Source organism: Thamnophis elegans, chromosome 9 (genome assembly GCF_009769535.1).
Source record: "Thamnophis elegans isolate rThaEle1 chromosome 9, rThaEle1.pri, whole genome shotgun sequence".
Classification (NCBI taxonomy): domain Eukaryota; kingdom Metazoa; phylum Chordata; class Lepidosauria; order Squamata; family Colubridae; genus Thamnophis; species Thamnophis elegans.
The window spans coordinates 48,323,357-48,343,547 of NC_045549.1; the positions used below are offsets into that span (position 1 = coordinate 48,323,357).

Genomic DNA, 20,191 nt, shown 5'->3' on the forward strand with positions numbered 1-20,191 from the left:
TTTAATTTAGATTTAACAGAATAATTATTACTATAAAGCACAAAGCGATATGGAGCAAAAACATTGAAAAATAATAAATATTCCCTAATAGAAAAGAAACTTTTTTTTCTATATTATCAAGCATCAGCCCTCTGCTTTGGCTATTTTTCTAAATATAAATAGAATATACAATGCCATCTGCAGATTTGCAGTCTCCACAGTCATTTGGAATACAACTGCTTTCTGCTTCTGTGATGGCGTTGCTGTTATGAGGTGTGAAGGAAACTATTAGCACCACAAATGTGTAAGTTTTTGATGGACGTTCATCATAAGCTGCCCAGGTTTGAGGACAAAACTGTGAAACAGCACAGCTGCTAGAAAGCTAAGACAGTTCTGCATATCAGAATTTGTCCCAAACTGAACTTAAGTGCTCCTCAGTCCTCTGGAGGAGGCCATAAGACCAGCTTTTTTTCAGTAATTTCCAAAATAACATTTACAATAGCCAGGCTATCTTGGATTCGGAAAGTTGTAGAATTTCTTCTTGTGATTCATAATCACAACACAAGAGAAGCCTTCCATCATCCTTCAATGGTTTCCATCTGTCACCAAACTATGTGAATAATACAAAAATCTCACACACATTTAGCTTTCTTGATTTTAAAGAAAAAAAAATTCAATCAGAACAACACCAAAAAAATATGAAAGCTCATTTGGGAACCCCACCAAAAGAAATAAATACCTGTTTTTCACAAATGACAGATAATTGAAGAGGCATTAATGACTTTTGACAATGTCATTGTTAATTGTCCACTAAAGACCTTATTTCCCAAAAGCTGCTGCTTCCTCTGTAGCAGTGGTGTCCAACTTGTGATCTGTGGGCCAGATGCGTCATGTGCTGGCCACGCCCAGTTTAGCAAAAGGGAAAAAAGTCACGATACATCACGTGATGATGATACATCACATGAGTTTGATACCCCTGCTCTGCAACAACCATCTCAGTGCAACCTGGAGAGACCAAACTAGACATTATGGTAAATTCAGCCTCTACTAGAAATCAGAGCAATGTTCTGCCTTGCACTTTTCTGTGTCCTCACTTATTACAATAACAAATCTATCCCTGCCCTCTTTGAATAAATACCTTCTGTCCATTTACCGGTACTTTGGCATTTGGATCTCAGTGTATTTTGGCCCCTAAATCTTTCTGTGTAACAATTTGGTATATTGAAGGAATTTTATTTTCTAGCAGCCTAACCTAAATATACTAGTACTTTTTCTGATCTTAAAGAGAGCTGTTTATTACAGTTCATTCTGTGATCTGGAATGCAATCCATCATGAGCTCTTTCATTCCAGAGTCAACATCTGTTCAGGTCTAACCCAGTGAAGAAGACAATCAGAATAGCAAAACCTGGATTGTATCCATAATTTTACAGAAAGCTTTAGCCTCACTGAGAACACAGCAGAGCCTCAAACAGGACCAAGTGATTATATTCTCTCTTTTTTTCCTCCCATCATTCTTCCATCTTTCCCAATTTAATGCTACTGAATTTGGGAGAGTTATGTTTTCCTTTAGTTTTTTAACTTCAGCTTTACTAACAACAGTGGAAAGTTTATTAAAACGATTAGCTACTATCACATATTCTTTACCCCAGACTGATCCTCTCATTTTGTTGCATTTTACCACTCTTGTAATCTGTCAACACTCAGTTTCTAACTATGTCACCTTCTCCACATGTTTCATTCCTTGCTGCCATTGATTCTTCTCCATTTCATCTCGCAATTCTACCTATATGATGCAGCCTCCTAAAAAGCTTTTGGATTATGTTCAAGACAATCCTCCAGGTCTTTCCAAAGAGGTAAATCAGCATGTTTCTTCAATGGATGGTTAAAATTTGGGGACAACATAAATATTGAATTTTCTCTTATTTAATTACAGGACATTCTGTTCACCTGCATACTATCCTACGAAACTCATTCCAATGATACAATTATAATTTCTTTCTTTTTTTTTCCTAGTGTATTAGCACACACAAATGTCCAGCTATAATCCCATAAATATGAAATATATTTCAATAAAAATATCTCAGCAATGCTTTCCTTATTTTATTTATTTATTTACAAAATTTACATCAACATCTCATATAATAATTGTAGATAGCTCACAATAATTAATAAAAACAAGGATAAAACCAAAGTCCTCTTTTCCCAGGCACCAAACCAAACAAACTCCAAGCTCAATCCAGCACTTTTTAACAAAAAGAATATGTCAGCTGTCTTGCTGAACAAGACCATTTAGGATCCAAAAATATCATTCCCGTAACCATTTAACAATAAATAGTGCTGCTGCACTAGGAGATGGGAAATGGGAGAAAAATGACGAATGATAGTTGTTATTATTCTGACTTTTGCTATGTGAACAAAATACTGCACTAGAACATTAGAATGACAAGAATTTAAGGTATCGTGTTAAGTGAACTCATTTCACTGTACATTTCAGGTGTTGAAATCAAAGTGTATGTACAGTAATCTGTTGGGAATCAGGAGAGTAAATTACTAATTCCAAAAATGCTTAATATTGGTTTATATCCAAAATTCATATAACCAGACAAGAGTTAAGAATTTTAAAGTAATGAAATAAATTTTCAATGGATTGCACAAACTTTATTTCCTGTTTATTGTTAATTATTTATTGTGGGTTGCTCCCCACCCTTCTCCTGGCAATCTTCTTCAGTTTTTTTTATACTGTTATTTTTGACCTTTTAAGCCTCCATGAATTATCCTGGGTAGCCATATACATTTTTTAAAAACTCAATAAATAGTTCAAAAACACTGCATCTACAAAAAATAAAAACTCATGGGTACTTAGATCCTGAACATCTGAAGAAAGAAGGTACCATTTCTCACATATTTTGGTTGTTTTTTTTTTTAAGTTTGCGTGCTTTGATTACTATAAACGTTCATCTTTCTGGCATCAGTTGAACATGTTCTCCTTAAAAACTCAACATTCTTAAAGCAGAAGAAACTTAATCAATTTTCTATGATAGTGTTACAGTTTCCTTTTGCTTACCAAAAAGTGAAAATAATACATACGTTGTCTCCAATTTGTTTCATATACCTGTAGAATTACATATATTTAGATAATGAAGAAACTCTTAAGTCATTAACTGAGCAAAATATGTGCCTTTATTGAGTAATTGAGAGAATTAAGAGCAAACTTCAGCATATATCTTGTTGCTATTTCTTGTCCATCAAAATTTGCAACCAGATGGTGCCAATCTCTCTGCCTAAAGCCAATCATTTCTACTGGGTGTCCCTCAACCAAGAGATTGTCACAAAGATTTCCAAGAGGCTGGTGTTAGTATAATAGGGCAATGGGGGGGAATGATGACTTTCTGTTTCCATTTCTATCCTGTTTAATACAAACTTTTATCCTACGGAGTCTTTATGTAAACTGCAGTCTTCAAACAATGAAGATTCTCTATATAAACAGGCCTACTAATATGCATAATAGTCTTAATAAAAGTACTAAATTGAGATTTATGAGTTCAGTCTTCTTTAAAGTTTCAGTCCACATTCTTTAATAGTTGATTCTGCCTTATAAAAGGTTTATTGTATATTTCTGAAATCCCAGTCTGGCCAATGTTTACTTGAATGCTACAATTTGAATACAGAATTACATTTTCTTATAGGTGTTCCTCAGCTTACAATCACGATTGGGACCAGAATTTTTGTTGCAAAGTGATGCAGTTGTTAAGGAAGTCATCATGTGACTGCACCCAATTTAAAAATGTTTTTACTGCAAACATGAAGCAAATCATGCAGTCATTAAATGAATCTGATTTCCCCCATTGAGTTTGCTTGTTGTAAACCCAGAATGCTGCAAGTGTTATAAGCCTCCCAGGGTTGTTGTATTAGTGAAAAGGGCAGCATAGAAATTTAAAAAATAAATCTGGTTGCCATCTGATTGTGATTATGTGAATGTGGAAGTGCTGTGGTGGTCATATGTGTGAGGACTGGTTGCAAGTCCCTTTTTTCAGAGCTGTCAGAATGATTTCTTTGAATGATCACTAAACAAATGGTCATAGGTTGAGGACAGCCTGTGTGCATCTTCTACAGAGACAATTTGCAGAGTAATGCTGAATAAAGTCCAGAGAATAGCCATCCTGTTAGGCAAACGATACTGCCAGTTCAAGTGGCAGAGGTTACATTACAAGCTCCTAAACTTAAACTTGCCTGCCTTTGATGCAATAGTGGTCATTCTCCCAACCCAAGCAAGAAAGTCACATTTGTCAGTCTGCACTACTTCTAAAATCACCTTTGCCTCAATAAAATGACTTAAACCACCCCAGGAAGAAATAATATTTGATGAGAAATAAAATTATAACTAGGTTAATGGTTTGTTTTCAAATATCAACATGGGTTCTTTTAACTAGGAAAGAACTGTAACTCAGTTCTAGAGTGCAGGTTTTGTATTAAGAAGTTTAATTATTGGCTCCTTCAGTTAATAACAGCAGATAACACATGATGGGAGGGGAGGCAGGCTGAAGGATTATTGTTAGCCCTAGAAAACAAGAACGGGATGCAATTCAGCAACTCTCAAAGTAAAATTCTAGTAGTTTTCTGCATAAATGCAATGTAATACTGGTTAGGGATTGTAATGCAATTTGAAGCAATGTTTTTATATATTTTTCCCACAATGCTTTTACTTTTCTAAAAAGATGAGTAGTTCAGAGTATGTAATTGCAATTGCAGTTCCTCATGTCATGTCTGAAATTACTTGAATATAAAATGTATGTACCATTAATTAGACAGGTGGTTTATGTATTTGATAAGCTGTACCTGGGACGAGGTTCTTCTTTTTCCAATTCATGCTGGTTATACTGTACAGGTACTCCTCCTTTAACAGTGATAGTTAGGATCAGCAGCTCCATCACTAAGCAATATGGTTGTAAAGTGACATCATATGACTGCTGCAATTTACAATGGCATTTAGGGCAGTTCCAGTTGCCGTCGTTAAGCAAATCCCACATGGTCTTTAGGTGTGTCATCTTGAAATTCCCAACTTCAGCCTCCTGCTGGCCTCCCTGTTGACTTTGTTGAAGTCTGACAGTGAAGGTCACAAATGACGATCATGTGACCGTGAGATGCTCTAAGTGTTGTAATTATGTGACAGGTGCCAAGAGCCAATTGCCAGATTGCAATTACATGAATGTAGGGATGCTGCAGCAGCTGCCGCAACCACAAGGACCAGTTATAAGTCTCTTCATTTCATCATAATTGTGAAAAGTTGCTGAATGAATGGTCATTAAATAAATGTGTAATAATATATGTGGCTATTTTCAGCTCAAGCCTTTACATCTGCTAAGATACCAGATTAAATTCTGTTGTTATTAAAGTTTGAATTTATACTGACAAATTTAAAGCATTTGAATTTTCAGTTAATCGTTTTAATATTACTCCTTTGCCAAAGCAAAATCTTTAAGTCTGGAGACCAAACTGTGTGCTTAAGATGAAGTTTAAGAAGTCAACAAATGGCAATGTATGCTATACAGGTTTAAACTATGTTTACAGATCATTTCCACCTTGATTTGATTTTAATATTGTAGCAAGTAAGACCTCGTGATTTTTAATTACTTTTTTCATTGCTATAGTTTCCAATATCTAGTCAATATAAGGATACAAGGTTTAATTTGAGAAACTGGGTGGAAAAAAAATTCTGAAGCCATTAGCTCCAGGATTAAAAACAGCATTTGAAATTAGTTTAAAAGCTATCCAACTTTTAATTACATAGTTAATACTAATGATTGTGAGAGTCTCCAATCAATCAATATAATGTTTTATTGTGAATATTTTTGAAATTCAATTTAACATGATTGCTTATTTCTGCAGACATCTTTATACTACAGTCCAGCTGACAGACGTGGGGACAGACCTTCTAGGTAAGAGAAATCAAATATATAAATACAATTCAAAAGAAAAAGGCTACTTCAACAGTTCTTAAATTACATGCTTGGAATTTTTTTCCCTACAGAAACATAATTCCATATCCCTTTTTAGGTTAAGCACAGTATAGATTGAAGTTTTCCTGCAAGCATTCTCACTTTATACAGCTGCTGTAATTTCATTGTGTCATTTTCTCATTGAATTAATCATAATTTATCTGTATGTGCTACAGCTGTATTTCTCAACCTTATCAACTTCCAGAGGTGTAGATTTGGAGCAAATTACCCAACTAGCAGTCTTAAAGTGGTCCTAACCCTTTCTCAACCTCATCTTGCAAATATGTTGGCATTATAACTCACAATTCTGGGAATCTTGGTCTTTACATTTATGTACGTATAGAGGGGCCACCTTGGGAGAGAGTGTGTTTTGAGAAATAAAGTAAAATATGATAACATTCAGAAATCCTAAGAATCAGTCCAAGAATATTCTTATCTCTGCAGTACAAACAGGAAGGGAGGGAGGGAGGGAGGGAGGAAGGAGTATATGTAGCTGTAGAAAAAAATATTCATATCACACTTTCAATGTGTTATTTTTGTACAAACACATATCCACGTTGACCTAAAGCAGACAATCCATAATCCATAAATATGGTTTAAGGAGGTACTATTCTTCCATTTTTCTCATATGCCATAATTTTTTTTCACTCTGAGTAAAGAGTAGACTAGAACTTCTTCTACATATAAAATGACATTTATCTCTGCTTTTAATGATCAATTGTTTTTATATTGATCTGATTGAAATTATTTTCTAGTGTGCTTTGAAATAAAGTATTATGTATACCAATTTTAAATGTTTTATATGTACCATTTTTGTTCTAAACAGTGGCATAAAATTTTTTAAATAACCAAACAAGATAGCTAAACTGTGGAGTGCTTCATTTTCTGTCTCAACATAGCTTTGTCTTAGTATTTTATTACCCTTCTACTCTTATTATTTATAAATAATATTGCAGCAGAACAAATTTTGAATTTTTTTGTATTCTTACACGGATGTTGTAACTTTGGAAATTGTAGAGAAGATTTCCAGGTGGACATGAAGAAGACATCAAGATACCTTACGTGGCCACCTCATAAGGAAAGCAAATAATAGAACTTTTCCCTTTATCCCAAAGAATTTTACAAACAAATTGGGAGCAATATGCTAACTCTATAAACCACTTAGGGCTATAAAACATTATGAAATGGTATATAAGACTAAGTACTATTGCTGTTGTTATTGCCCCGCAATGGGGTGAGCTCCTGTTCCTTGCCCCAGCTCCTGCTTACCTAGCAGTTTGAAAGCATGAAAATGTGAGTAGACTAATAGGTACACTTTGTTGAAAAGGTAACAGCATTCGGTGCACCTTTGCCATATAGCCATGCTGGCCATATGACCACAAAAAATGTATTTGGACAATGCTGGCTTCTTCAGCTAAGAATTGGAGATAAGCTCTGCAACTTAGAGTCAGACACGATTGGATAGGGAAGTCTTTGCGTTTTTATTGATACTGTATTTAGTTATGTTAGCAATGGCTAATGAGCTTAATTATTTGCTGACTTTAAGAAGTCATTTTAGACATGTCTTTGCTACATTACTATTTTCTTCCCCAGTTCTGCAAGTACTTCAAGTGATTACAGAAAACGAAGGAAGTCAGAGCCTACAGTAACTCAGCCAAAAGTCCACACTGATCAGAATGTAAATCGATACACTCTTGGTCGTACAGATACCCAGAGCTCCTATTCAACCCTTAGGAAGCCCATTACAACCTCTTCTCCATCTTCTCCATCAAGAGCAAAAGGTACCGTAATAAATGAGCACAAAGATAAATAAACAGGAACAATTATTAATGAATTCCAGAACAATATGGATGGATTTCAAGTTCTACTAAACAATCAAAATTCATCAATCCAATTTGAATGAAAGGGATAGAAATCCAGTATTTATATTCATATTAATCTCCTAATTTGATATGTCAGCATGTCGTCATATGAAAACTTTTGTAGCCTTTTCTTTTTTTAAAAATAAAGCCAATTAAAATCTTTTAAAAAAACTTTAAAGTTGATTCACCAGACAAGGAAAAGACAGGGATTGAGGGCATATTCTTCCCAAATATAATAATATCTTCTAAAATGTGATTTTCATACATCACTAATCAAGACAGAAATCACAAACATAATTTTTTTCAAAGGAAGTACAGTCTGAATGCCTCTTAATGTTCAATAAAGGGATTGTCCCTTTTTAATAATTGAATAGGAAAATGAATTATTGTCTTCGCAAACATTTATGGGGAGTGAATTCTTAATGCAGGCTTTCCATGTCTGCATTCAGTAAGGGCTTTTTTCTGCCATGTTCCATTTCTGCAATACTTCCCCATTTCACATAGGTGCTAATGTTTCCTGTTTATTGTTATTGTACAACACTTGAAGTGTTTGCTATGATTGCCCCCAACTCTGCAATGTTACCATAATGATTCAAAATTTTACATTGAAAAGGCACCCACGTACCGTTTACCCAATTGGAATATGACTTCCCCCTTCCCCACAAATAATTATGCAGGGATGTCTGCAGAAACTCCATCTGGATTTTTAGATAGTCATGAGGTAAATCTGTCACTTAGATTTGCCTCATGACAGCTGCCATTTTGACTTTTGGGACCAGGCATTGCAGACATCTCAATAATTAACTGTGAATTGGGGGAAGAGAGAGTAAAGATTATCTTAAGAGTTGCTGAGAAAAATAGATGAGACATTGAACATAAACAAACGGGTGAAGAGTAGCCATTGGGTGGAAAAGACTGTTTGCCTATGAAGTTAGTATTTGTTGTAATATCAAAAAAAACTTTTGTTTTTTTTCTTACTCTCCTTATTACATACCTCTATTTGTCCCAATTCCATTCAGCTTTCTTCTCTCTATTCTTTTTTCCTTCCCTTTCCTTTCCTAATATAGCTATCCTTCCATTTAACTCATTTATATTCTATTTTTTGCCTTTCCTTCCTCTTCTCCTTTTTTTTCTTTTTTGCTATTTATGTTGGAAAGAAGGGAGAAGTGTAAATATATACTCACGTAAGAGTATTTTATAGTAAAAGAAGGAATAGTTGCAATATGTATATGAAGGGTCCATTAATTTCATAAATTGGATCTTTGAATATAATATTCAAATATACATTTAGCTTTTTTGTTCTGGATCAGCCTTTTTTGGAGTATAGCTTCTATCAGATACCCACATAAATATGCCTGTGTGCGTGCAAACGTGTGCATATTCAGGAATTTATATACAGAGGCATAAGGGTTTATGTGTCATTTGCACACATTATTGGAGCAATCTCCAATAGAGATTTCAACCAAAGTTGACAACCCTTGGTTGAAAAAGTGGGAAAGCTTGGCATTGCACATGATTTTTATCTATAGGTATGATTTTTTCTAAAGAAAATCTACTCTTCTCTTGTATTATCTTCCTTTTGGGTTAAAATGGCTGATGGTTCTTTTAATTAAAAAACCCTTTTCACCCGTAGGGGTGGCCTGTGTCTACCTGTGGTGCCCTGCTCACTCACACACACACACACACACACACACACACACACGTGTGATTTAGAGGGTTTATTGATGTTCTCCAGCAATTCCTTTCATGCAACCTCAGAACTATCCCAAATAAATCCAGCCAGAAGCAGTCCATAAAACAATGGAAAGTTGCTCCAACAAATAAGCCCATCAAACAAACTTAAATCTACCTGGCCAAGCTGAAATACACTAGCAAGAGCTTACTTGGCAAAAGAAGTTCAGAGTCTCCAAGGGACAAAGTCAAGCAGAAAGCACAAGAAACAAACACACACAGCCATAAACCGAACAAATTGTCTCCAGCAACGCCTCGCTCTGCCAGCTGTGATAAATAGCTTTCTGGTGCAGCCCATCAAAACAAAAAAGGTAGTGATTCATTTAACAACTGCCTCCTTAGCAATGGAAATTTTAGGCTCAATTATAGTCGTTAGTTGAGGAATATTTACACACACACACACACACACACACACACACACACACACACACACAAATCATATAGTTAATGTCTCAATGTACCAATATCTTCCACTGAAAATCAGGACTGTTTGCATTTTCTGCTTTTCTAAAATCGGAGGCATTTAAGATAACTTTCTTCTAATGATTATTTAATTGCATGCTAATTTAACATTTAACACATTTCTAGTTTTAATACTTCAGGGTACAGAATTAGTAATCAGTATTACTACTTAGCTAATATTATCTGAGGCAAGATGTGATAATTGTTTGTATATATTTGTAACATTTTCTATATTGTATTGCAGAATCTCAGTATTCAATGCTTGGACAAATAGCAATTCTGTTTTATTCCATTTTGCTGGAACTAATCTAATCCAGGCAATGATTTTAGAAAGTTATGGATAAAGTGCCTTAATTTTGCTTTTTCCCAAATTAACAAACTTTAGATCTGTTAAACTCCCATCATTCCCACTGTTACCAAAATGGTATTCCAACATATCAGTTCATATTTACCAGTAATTGTTTTCCCCGTAAATCCATTGATTAAAGTTTTCAGCTTAAAACCTTCCCCATTGTTTACACTGTCACACTATAAACATCACCAATACAAGGGAATATCCAGAGAGGGGGAAAAAGTTGTGGGGAAAGAGACAGAGAGTGAGGTGGAGAAAAAAATGGAAAATCTTATTTTTAAATTGGAAAAAACTGCAAAGGGCCCTAAGGTTACTATGTACTATCAATTTTCTAATTGTTCCAAGTCTTCCCAAGTAGCAATACATCTATATCTGGGTTTCTATTACGCTGTTTTTTAATGTATAGTTTTTATTTAAACCTTTTACACAATCAAAAACTGAACAAGAAAATATATAAAAAGAAAACAGAAAAAGGAAGATCAAATGAAAGATAGTGAAAATAATATAGATTAAGAAAGAAAGAACATTTAAAATGTGGATTCTGATATTCTATATAGCAGTTACAAATAAACTTCTACTATTTCCCCCCCCCCTTAAGAGTTACATTATGTAGTTCCGTTTTCCTCCACATTTCACCCTTTATAATCAGCTGAACCAAAAATCACATTTTCTTTTCATTTTGTCCATTTTCAGCAATTATTGGGCTGTTTTTTCATTTTATTGCCTGGGTTAGATTTCTGAACAGGTGGTACAGTTATTTTTTTTTAGTTAACTTACCTTCAAGGCTGACAAAGATGATAATGTATGTACACAGTTTTATAGCATGACAGGGAGACTAGGTGAGAAATGGTACCCAGGTTTCCATTTAAAAAATGTGAAGATACATATGAAAGTCTTTCTATATTAATAGTGGAATCCAAAGTTAACTTAATGATTATTGTGTTTTAGGCATGCATATTATGCCATAATTGTTAAGAAAATCAAAGTGCTTCCCAACCCCTGATTCCTTTCTGGCATGTAATAATTGTTATTTTTCTGTCTACTTTTGAATCTGTTAATTTCTGGCAATGTCTCTTTTTCACCATGCTGCTCTGTGGATTATAAAGGTGTGGATATTAGCAAAATATATTCATCCCTTTCCAGTTATTCAGTCCCCAACCAGAACACCTCAAATGATTTAGATTATGGTAAGAATTATGGGCAGCGATTAGCTGTTCCAGGTGATTCAAGAAGAGCCCTCAGCTACAAGAATGGCTGGCAAATGGCCCGTCAGAATGCAGAAGTCTGGAGCAGCACTGAAGAGACTTCCTCTCCCAAACGCAAATCTCGCAGCTACGATGACCTACTAGCTGATGATCATTGTTGCTTCTCTGATACACAGAATAAATCTGAAAGTATGGTGTCTCTGTTGTGTGCAGACAATTCCAAAGGTGATTCTTCCCTTGCCTGGGCTTCCCCATATTCCTCTGAAGCTCACGGTTCCAGTCGGTCAAGGGCACATCTTAGGTCTGCCCATGATGCTCCAGGATTCCTAAAACTGTACAAAAGAATGCACCGCATTAACCGCAAAGACTTGCTTAACTCCGAGGTGATTTGTTCTGTAAAATCCAGAGTACTGCAGTATGAAAAGGAACAGCATAAGAGCTTGCTACATGGTTGGAAAGAATCCTCTACAGAGGAAGTACCAAGAGACATGGTGCCCAATAGAATATCTGAATTTGAAAAACTAATTCAGAAATCTAAATCAATGCCTAATTTAGGGGAAGAAGCATTATCAACTGTAAGCTTCCTGGAACCCCCTAAAAATGGCTTTTGTACAATGAGACGGTTTTCTATTGAATCCTTGCTGGATGAAGAAAATCAGAATAGGCACACTACTCAGGGGCAAAAGAATTACAAGTCCAACACTCTGGTGCCAATTCACATTGAAGTAACTAGTGAGGAACCACAAAGATCACAGATGGACTATTCAGACAGCGACCAAGATGGAGTGGTCTCTGACATGAGTGACTTCATACAGATAGAAGGCTCATCTTTTTGTAGTGAAAGTGATTTCGATCACTTCTCCTTCACATCCTCAGAAAGCTTTTACGGATCAGGACATCACCATCATCACAAGCATCTTGTCAGCTCCTGCAAAGGAAGATGTCCAGCCTCATACACCCGCTTCACCACCATGCTGAAGCATGCAAGGGCTAAACAGGAAACTACCCCAGAAGATCCTAAGCGACAAGATTCCGATGCTGGCCTCTCTAAACTAGCCTTCCTAGTCAGCCCAGTGCCTTTCCGGAGGAAAAAAAACACACTCCCCAAAAAGCAGGCTGAAAAGACTAAATGCAAATCATCTGTCTTTGACGCCCTGGACTCCGCTCTTAAAGATATATGTGACCAAATCAAAGCAGAGAAAAGAAGGGGAAGCTTGCCTGACAATAGTATATTGCACAGACTTATTTCTGAATTGCTTCCAGACATTCCTGAAAGGAATTCCTCCCTTAAAGTTTTTAGAAAAAGTCCCATACGCCAGCCTTTGCATCCACTGCCTCATGATGGTGCTATTCACTGTCCGTTGTACCAGAATGAATGCAGAAGTTTGCCTCTCAGTGCCTCTTATCAAGACATGGATGCTACCAACAGCAGCAGCCAGGAATATGATAATGCACTGTTTCTCCAAGGTGGATTACTTCCTTTTCTTTATGCTTGTGTTTGAGTCATTCACCCTTATCCTTTCTAGTTCGTTCCCATTACATTTGTGTTGTGCACCTTATACAGCCTAGAAATTTTCTGTTGTACAGTCATAAAAATGAAAAAAAGCAGTTGAGAACAATAACAATGTACATAGATATGCTTTTCAGACCAGCCAACAAAAGGAAAAAGTAGCCTTTTGTTATCAGCATTTGAATAGTTACTGAAATTAGAGAGCAGTGATTCATAATGGAACTTAACATCACACAGTGAGAAAAGTCTCAATTGGTCTAATTTTTATTTAAATAATTTTTGGGAAAAGACTTCCTAATAAAATATATGGTCACCTGAATATAAGAAAGAACAAGATGAAGTAATAAGAAAAGACACACTTGTTTTAAAATTATTTAATCCAAATTTGCAAAATAATTGAGTTATGTAGAAACATAATTATGGCTGAATTGAATGTTTGGCTCACTAATCTAAACTTCCATCTATGCAATGATGGTGGCAACATTAAAATCAACTAATTCTAAAATGGCTTCATTTAATATTGAGGAGAACAAGTCCTACGGGATAAAACCAAGGTAAGGAGTATTACAGTTGCAATTTCATCTACTTAGCTAAAGTCTATGTTTCAATAAAAATAATAGTAATAGCAAATTCATAATATCCATTAATAGTATATAATATTTAAAAATTCAACCCAATCATGGTCTTCTCTGCACCTATGGTAGGTGTATGGCTCATTATCAGCAGCAATAGAAAGCTATGGATCCTCTGCTGCCCCTCACATCTTCTCCAGTGAGGCTGAGATTAGAAATGTCCTCTGTTAAATGAAATTTCATGTGACACTAAATTTGGGGGTAGATCTGCTTATTTAAGAGCAACATTAAACAGTGGGTTGCTAAACCATAGTTCCAAGCTGATTCCACTGGCAAGCAATATAAGGAATTATATTTTAGCAACATCAGTAAAGTCACATATCATTAAAGTCTTGTTTAAAATAAATAGTTTATACTCCTGGCTTATTGGTAAATCAATACTGCCTTACACTAGCTAGAGTTCACGTAGTTATCTACTACTTGATTAGCTTAAAATGAGCATGCCTGTCTCCTTTGTCCAGTGGGAAGAAAAAGAAAGGAGAAGATTTGAGTCCAAACTTCATAGTGCTTTTGCATTTACCATTGTTGCATCACTTCTTGTGATGTGGGCAGCCATATAAATTTAGTAAATAAATAAACCAACAACTAGAATTGTTGTGCAAAAATGGGTCCAGAAGCTTCTTGTTCCATGTAAATGTAATAAATTGATCATATTATTTAAGTTTAGTTATATGCACTTTCTACCATTTCTTACATGCAGTAGTAATTTCTGACATGAGAGGTATCCCTAACACAAATAGCACTTGAAGCTAAATCCTGGGAATGTTTATGTCCACACATTTTAAAGTTACCAAGCTTGAGAAATTCTGGTTTAGGGTACCACAAATACAAATAGTTATTTGAAAATAGCAAATTATTGAAATTATTTCTCATTGAGGATTTCTATAAAAATGAACTGTGAAACTTACAAAGCTGCTTAGAAAGTGTTAATGAACTACATTATTTTTTTCTTCACGTTAATATACTTACATAGGTATTTTCAGCTTGTCAAGTACTAATCTTAAATATGTTTACTCAGTAATCAATCCGCTGAATTTAATAGGCCTTTTCCCTACTTGGGATGACACTGAAAGGGTGCAATTCTATTTCATGGACATATATATAAACAATTGAGTTTTGTGAGCTAGAAATATGAACTTCTAGATATCACTTAACCTGGAAAGCAGGTATTTGTTTGATCTGTGATTATTTTATTTAAAAAAATAGCAGCAGTGCTTCAGACTAATTGCATGGTATGCTAGAAGCTTTCATCCTTCCCTCTTTTCAGAGAAAATAGTCTCCAGGAGCATTTTCCCCAAAATTCCCCTTACAACAAATGGTATCTTTGGGAAAAGTGGCCGCAAAGAGAGCAGAAAAATAAGCACTAATCTGGAGACCACATTTTGATATCTACTTGTTCTAAAACAAGTAGAATAAACAGTAATGTGGCAAATGCATAATCTAATCTAGTCTAACATAAAACATAAAACATACATTTCTGTTCTACTGGATCACCTCAGAATTTCATTATTCCATCATTGTGGCATGCTTTTGACGCATTCCCTTGCATGTGGGTACATGTTTAATTAGCTTTATGAGTCAATGCTATGTTTTACCTTTTGCAACTTCAGTAACTTATTCTTCTGTAAGAGTTGTAAGAATCAGAGAAGATGCTAAATTGCTGGTCTTGTTTTTTCTTTTTAATGCTTCAGACTCAATTCGAAATTGTATAACTAGTATATGAAATAACTTCCATAGCTTCCTTTCTAGACTTCTGTTTGTCAGTTTTTGTTTATTTGTTATTACATCAGTTTAATTCAGACTCACAATAACTTGAATTTAGATGTAGTTTCCTTTAAAATAAGCTTCCACAATTGTTTTTCATGAATTTTCATCCAACGGCATTTTACTTTCAGTAGACCAGGAATGTCCTGGAAACTATTCTTCTGCTTTCACTGATGTGAGTCGATGTATTCCAAAGGAAAGAAGAGGAACTCCAGACAGAGAGGTAATGCAAGAAAATCTACTTAAACAAACATGTTTGAAGCCAGAAGTATATTTCTGAAAACACCTGGAGATCTTTAAGAAGCATTTTTTGCAACGCTTCTTGGCAATGCTGTCTTTCATCACCTGGGGTTAGAAAGCAATGTAGTTGGAATAGAAAAGAGAAGCAGAGCATGGACTACAATTAGGGCATTTCTGCACAAGTACTTTGTACCAGTTCTGGACTGGTTCTGATCCTGATTGATCTCATCTATTTTGAGCCATTGAATCTATGAGTTTCTGAATTTGAAATTGCAGCAAAGCTGGTATTGCCCCCTTTTGGTTCCCTGTAATTCTGCAGTCCTTGTGGGCTGCAGAACTATTATATAACCACTTCCCCACTATTGACAGGAATCTTTTCATCATTTAACAGACCTTCATTCCCTAGAGGTTTGGCATATTTCTCTTGGAGGTTTCTTTTTCATATATACTAATTAGAACTTGTCTTTCCCCTTTCCCTTACTCCATTATAGTATCATGCAGCTAAAATCACAGTTATTGGGAGAAATGATCTAAATTTCCAAGCTGCTTGTATTTTCATCTCATAGGACTTTGAAGAGGAACAAAGGAATGGTGGCAAGATAGCCAGGAAGTCTTGGGTTGACTTCGGTCCCTTTGCCTTTTTTTTACAGTTGTTTAGACTGGTTTATGATGATCTGTATAGTCTTCTGCATTTTGAGGTCAGGAAAAGTAAAAATAATTGCAGATAGTTTTCAAATTCTTTTGTGAGGATTGGAGGGCAGAAGAAGTATGCATTGGAACTCTAGATGAAAGAAGCAACAACCAAAATTGCAACATCTGTTTAACAAACAATAAATGTCAGTATATTTGTGGGCCTGCCAAGAGTTACACAATGTTCAGAAAAGAGATTAAGTTGCAATGAAAGCACTGGGCTAAATAAATGTCTTCTTTCTAGGATACTAATCTTATTTCCCTTTGTTGATGCTGCTCCTTGGGCCTCTACTATCTAGATCAGTGTTTCTCAACCTTGGCGACTTTAAGTCCTGTGGATTTCAAACTTGAAGTCCACAGAACTTAAAGTCGCCAAAGTTGAGAAACACTGATCTAGAAGAAGGAAAAAAGTTTGAGTTAATGAATATTAGGCCTTCTCCATGAATTTCTGGTCCTTCTCCTGGGAAAATAGAAATAGTGAATACTTCCTTTTACAAAATAAACTCAATATTTTAACATTTGAAATACAAATCCAGACCTGGAAGCATATAGAGATGCATTAATATTTTTGTGCAATGTGTTTAGTTTCATTATAGTTATATTAAAACTTTATCCTGTGAAGGGTATCCTAAAATAGTTTCATTTTGCATATTTTATAACATATACCAGAAAATTGAGACCAACTATTAATTAGTAAATATTGCTGCTAGTTGAGTAGCACTCCCCTGCTTCCATGAAAGCAGGTTATCTAGGATTACATAGAGGTATCATAAAGTAGAGCCATCTTGAAACAGGTATCTAAAATGCAAGCACAGGCATCATATGAAGCATTTTGCTATGCCAGGGGGTATTATATTAGATACATGTTTTATGTATTCTTTTAAATACATGTTATTTATATTAATTTATTTCCTTCTATTACAGAGACTGCCAGCTAGAGCAGTATATGACTTTAAGGCTCAAACTTCTAAGTAAGTATTAGTTCCCCTTTTTTACCCAAAGAATCATAATGAATCTTAAATGTTTATAGGTAGAAAAGAATATGTGCAATAATATTACAATTGATACAAATGAGTCTCTATTTCTTATGTAGTTGAACTAATTTTTTTTACTATTTAAGCATTCTGCAATATTCAGATATTCAGTAATTTAAGAAGTAGTAGACACAATATTTAACTAATGTATGACTCATCCCCATAAAGTGTTTAGCAATATTTAATGCATAATAAAATAATGCATACTTAAAAGAATGGTTTTTAAAATTGAATTTGTTTTCTTTTGTCTTATTTACTATATCGGGAATAATTTTGCAGTGAAATAAAAATTTACATGTTGTTAATGTATGATTTGAATATGCAGTGTTGGTTTACTTTCACTTTTGAACATTCTCACCAATAAAGTTTTTATTATGCTCTTTATGCTATTTTATCAGCATTAAAATAGACACAATTGCATTTAGATTGGATTTCCACACTGTTATAAGAAAAACAATCCCTTTAAGTCTGTCAAAGTTAATAGAGGTTCAGTCTTTCTTAAAGCTGGCAAAGTCAGGACCATCTAAATTTTAGGTGGGAAGGAAAAATAGGGTTTCACATGCCACTCATGCTAATACATTCTGAGCCAGTTGTAATTTTTAAGTGATCTTCAATAATACCCTCCTAATGTTGCAAAAATCCTGATAAGAGTGATTAAGGCATGAATGAGCATGAGCAATCAAAGCAGAAACAGATACAATTGGCAAGATGAATTTGTACAACAGGCATCCTAAGTGGGCCAGTCCTATTTCCCTCTCCTATTCTACAGGTAGTTCTTGACTTACAATAGTTCATTTAGTGACCACAGTTACAACAGCACTGAAAAGTGACTTATGACTAAGTTTCACACTTATGACTGTTGCAGCATCCCCATGTCATATCATCAAAATTCAAACCCTTGGCAACTGACTCATATTTATGACTGCTGCAGTGTCCTGAGGTCATATGATCACTTTTTGTGACTTTCTGACAAGCAAAGTCAATGGGAAAGACCCATTGCTTTAGGAGGTCTCGTTGGGTTGAGTTTTCTTTCCAAGAAACCATTTCTTCTACCAATTTGTTTGCATCTCTGGTTGTCTTTTAACACTGGTAGCAGTATCAAAAAAAGAATTAGGGAACTGACACAGAGGAAAAAAATCTTTGGTCCTAAATAGAAATAACACCTATAGGTATATTTGTCTCTTCATTCTTAACTATTGTCAAGCAATATCTGAATTAACATAGCTGAGGAGTGCAGATAGAAGATAGAAGATAGAATGTAAAACCATGCTTAAGAAAAACAAAGATAACTAGGTGTTATTTCTTTAAAGAACCAAAGCAGTTCTACATTTCATTTTATTTATAAAGCAGTAAATGTCTTTTTACAAAAAGACAATGCTGGTTTCCTTTATGAAATAAAGCACAGTTTCTTTTGTATTTGAGGTATTAATCAACATTAAATCAGTAAAGTATTCAAAAAGAAGTAAGCTTTTGTGTTTATGGTTGACCTTATTACTAAATATAATTTCTAGCTGCTAGATCTGGTTCTTCTTTTTGTTATTTAAAATGATAAACAATTAATATTCAATTCAAGATATAGTTACCAGGATGTCAAATCTGTATCACTGTGTATAAATGTTTGTTACAGAGAGCTGCCCTTTAAGAAAGGAGACACTATCTATATCCTCAGGAAAGTGGATCAAAACTGGTATGAGGGCGAACATTACGGAAGAGTTGGGATTTTTCCTATTTCTTACGTTGAGGTTTGTCTTAACACCAGCAATTTGATACCTATGAGTTTTACAAATAGATACCCAGTTTGGAAAGGTTGATTAAAATAACCACCATTCTCTCTTCAGAAATTTATTCCCCCAGAAAAAGCACAGCCAGCAAGACCACCACCCCCAGCACATGTGGCCGAGATTGGAGAAGCTATTGCAAAATATAATTTCAATGCAGATACAAATGTGGAACTTTCATTGAGAAAGGTACTTGCTAAAATTGGGTGTTACACAAAGTTTGACAAAGATTCCCTGTAAAAGGGCTTATTCATTCAAGTATGTATTTCCCAGGGTGACTGTGAAGGGACATGATGACTTAATGGTTAAGACGCTAAGCTTGTCGATCAGATAGGTTGGCAGTTCGGTGGTTCGAATCCCTAGTGCCACGTAACAGAGTGAGTTCCTATTACTTCTCCCAGCTTCTGCCAACTTAGCAGTTCGAAAGCATGTAAAAATGCAAGTAGAAAAATAAGAACCACCTTTGGTGGGAAGGTAACAGCGTTCCGTGTGCCTTTGGCTGGCCACATGACCATGGAGATGCCTTTGGACAGCGCTGGCTCTTCGGCTTTGAAACAGAGATGAGCACTGCCCCCTAGAGTCGGAAATGACTAGTGCATATTGTTACTGTAAATTAGGCTACTACATCTTTCTGCTGCCCATTTTTTCTTTATGTTAAGCTCTTCCTTTTTCCCCCTACATTGGTACTAACCTTCTTTCCTTCTCTTTCTTTCAACTCCTGGCCTGCCCTTCAGCAATGCAAATAAAAAGTGCTGTACAATATAGGTAGTCCTTCTTTACCTTCTTTACAATTGAGACTGGCAACTTGGATGTTAAGTGAAGCAGTTGCTAAGTGAAATAGCGACTACACTTATGATCTGTAACTTTATTTTGCTTTACAGACCGATGAAGTCATTAATGTTAGGATTGGTTACAAAGTTATTTTTTTCACCACTGTTATGAGTTTGAACAGTCA

General features: G+C 35.2%; 1 protein-coding gene across 10 annotated transcripts in view; it reads left to right on the forward strand.

Annotated features, from left to right (window-relative positions):
• The window catches only part of SORBS2 (sorbin and SH3 domain containing 2), a 195,626-nt gene that overhangs the window by 152,618 nt on the left and 22,817 nt on the right, over positions 1–20,191 (forward strand). For 5 of the 10 annotated variants that reach the window (XM_032224646.1, XM_032224648.1, XM_032224647.1 and 2 more), the window contains exons 13-19: positions 1,777–1,833; positions 5,867–5,916; positions 7,570–7,757; positions 15,626–15,717; positions 17,349–17,395; positions 19,086–19,200; positions 19,297–19,425. In XM_032224646.1, the coding sequence (XP_032080537.1) occupies positions 1,777–1,833; positions 5,867–5,916; positions 7,570–7,757; positions 15,626–15,717; positions 17,349–17,395; positions 19,086–19,200; positions 19,297–19,425 (678 nt within the window). Of the gene's footprint in view, positions 1–1,776; positions 1,834–5,866; positions 5,917–7,569; positions 7,758–11,489; positions 13,056–15,625; positions 15,718–17,348; positions 17,396–19,085; positions 19,201–19,296; positions 19,426–20,191 lie in introns of all 10 variants that reach the window. The other 5 variants (XM_032224654.1, XM_032224645.1, XM_032224653.1 and 2 more) reach the window with 4 other exon arrangements.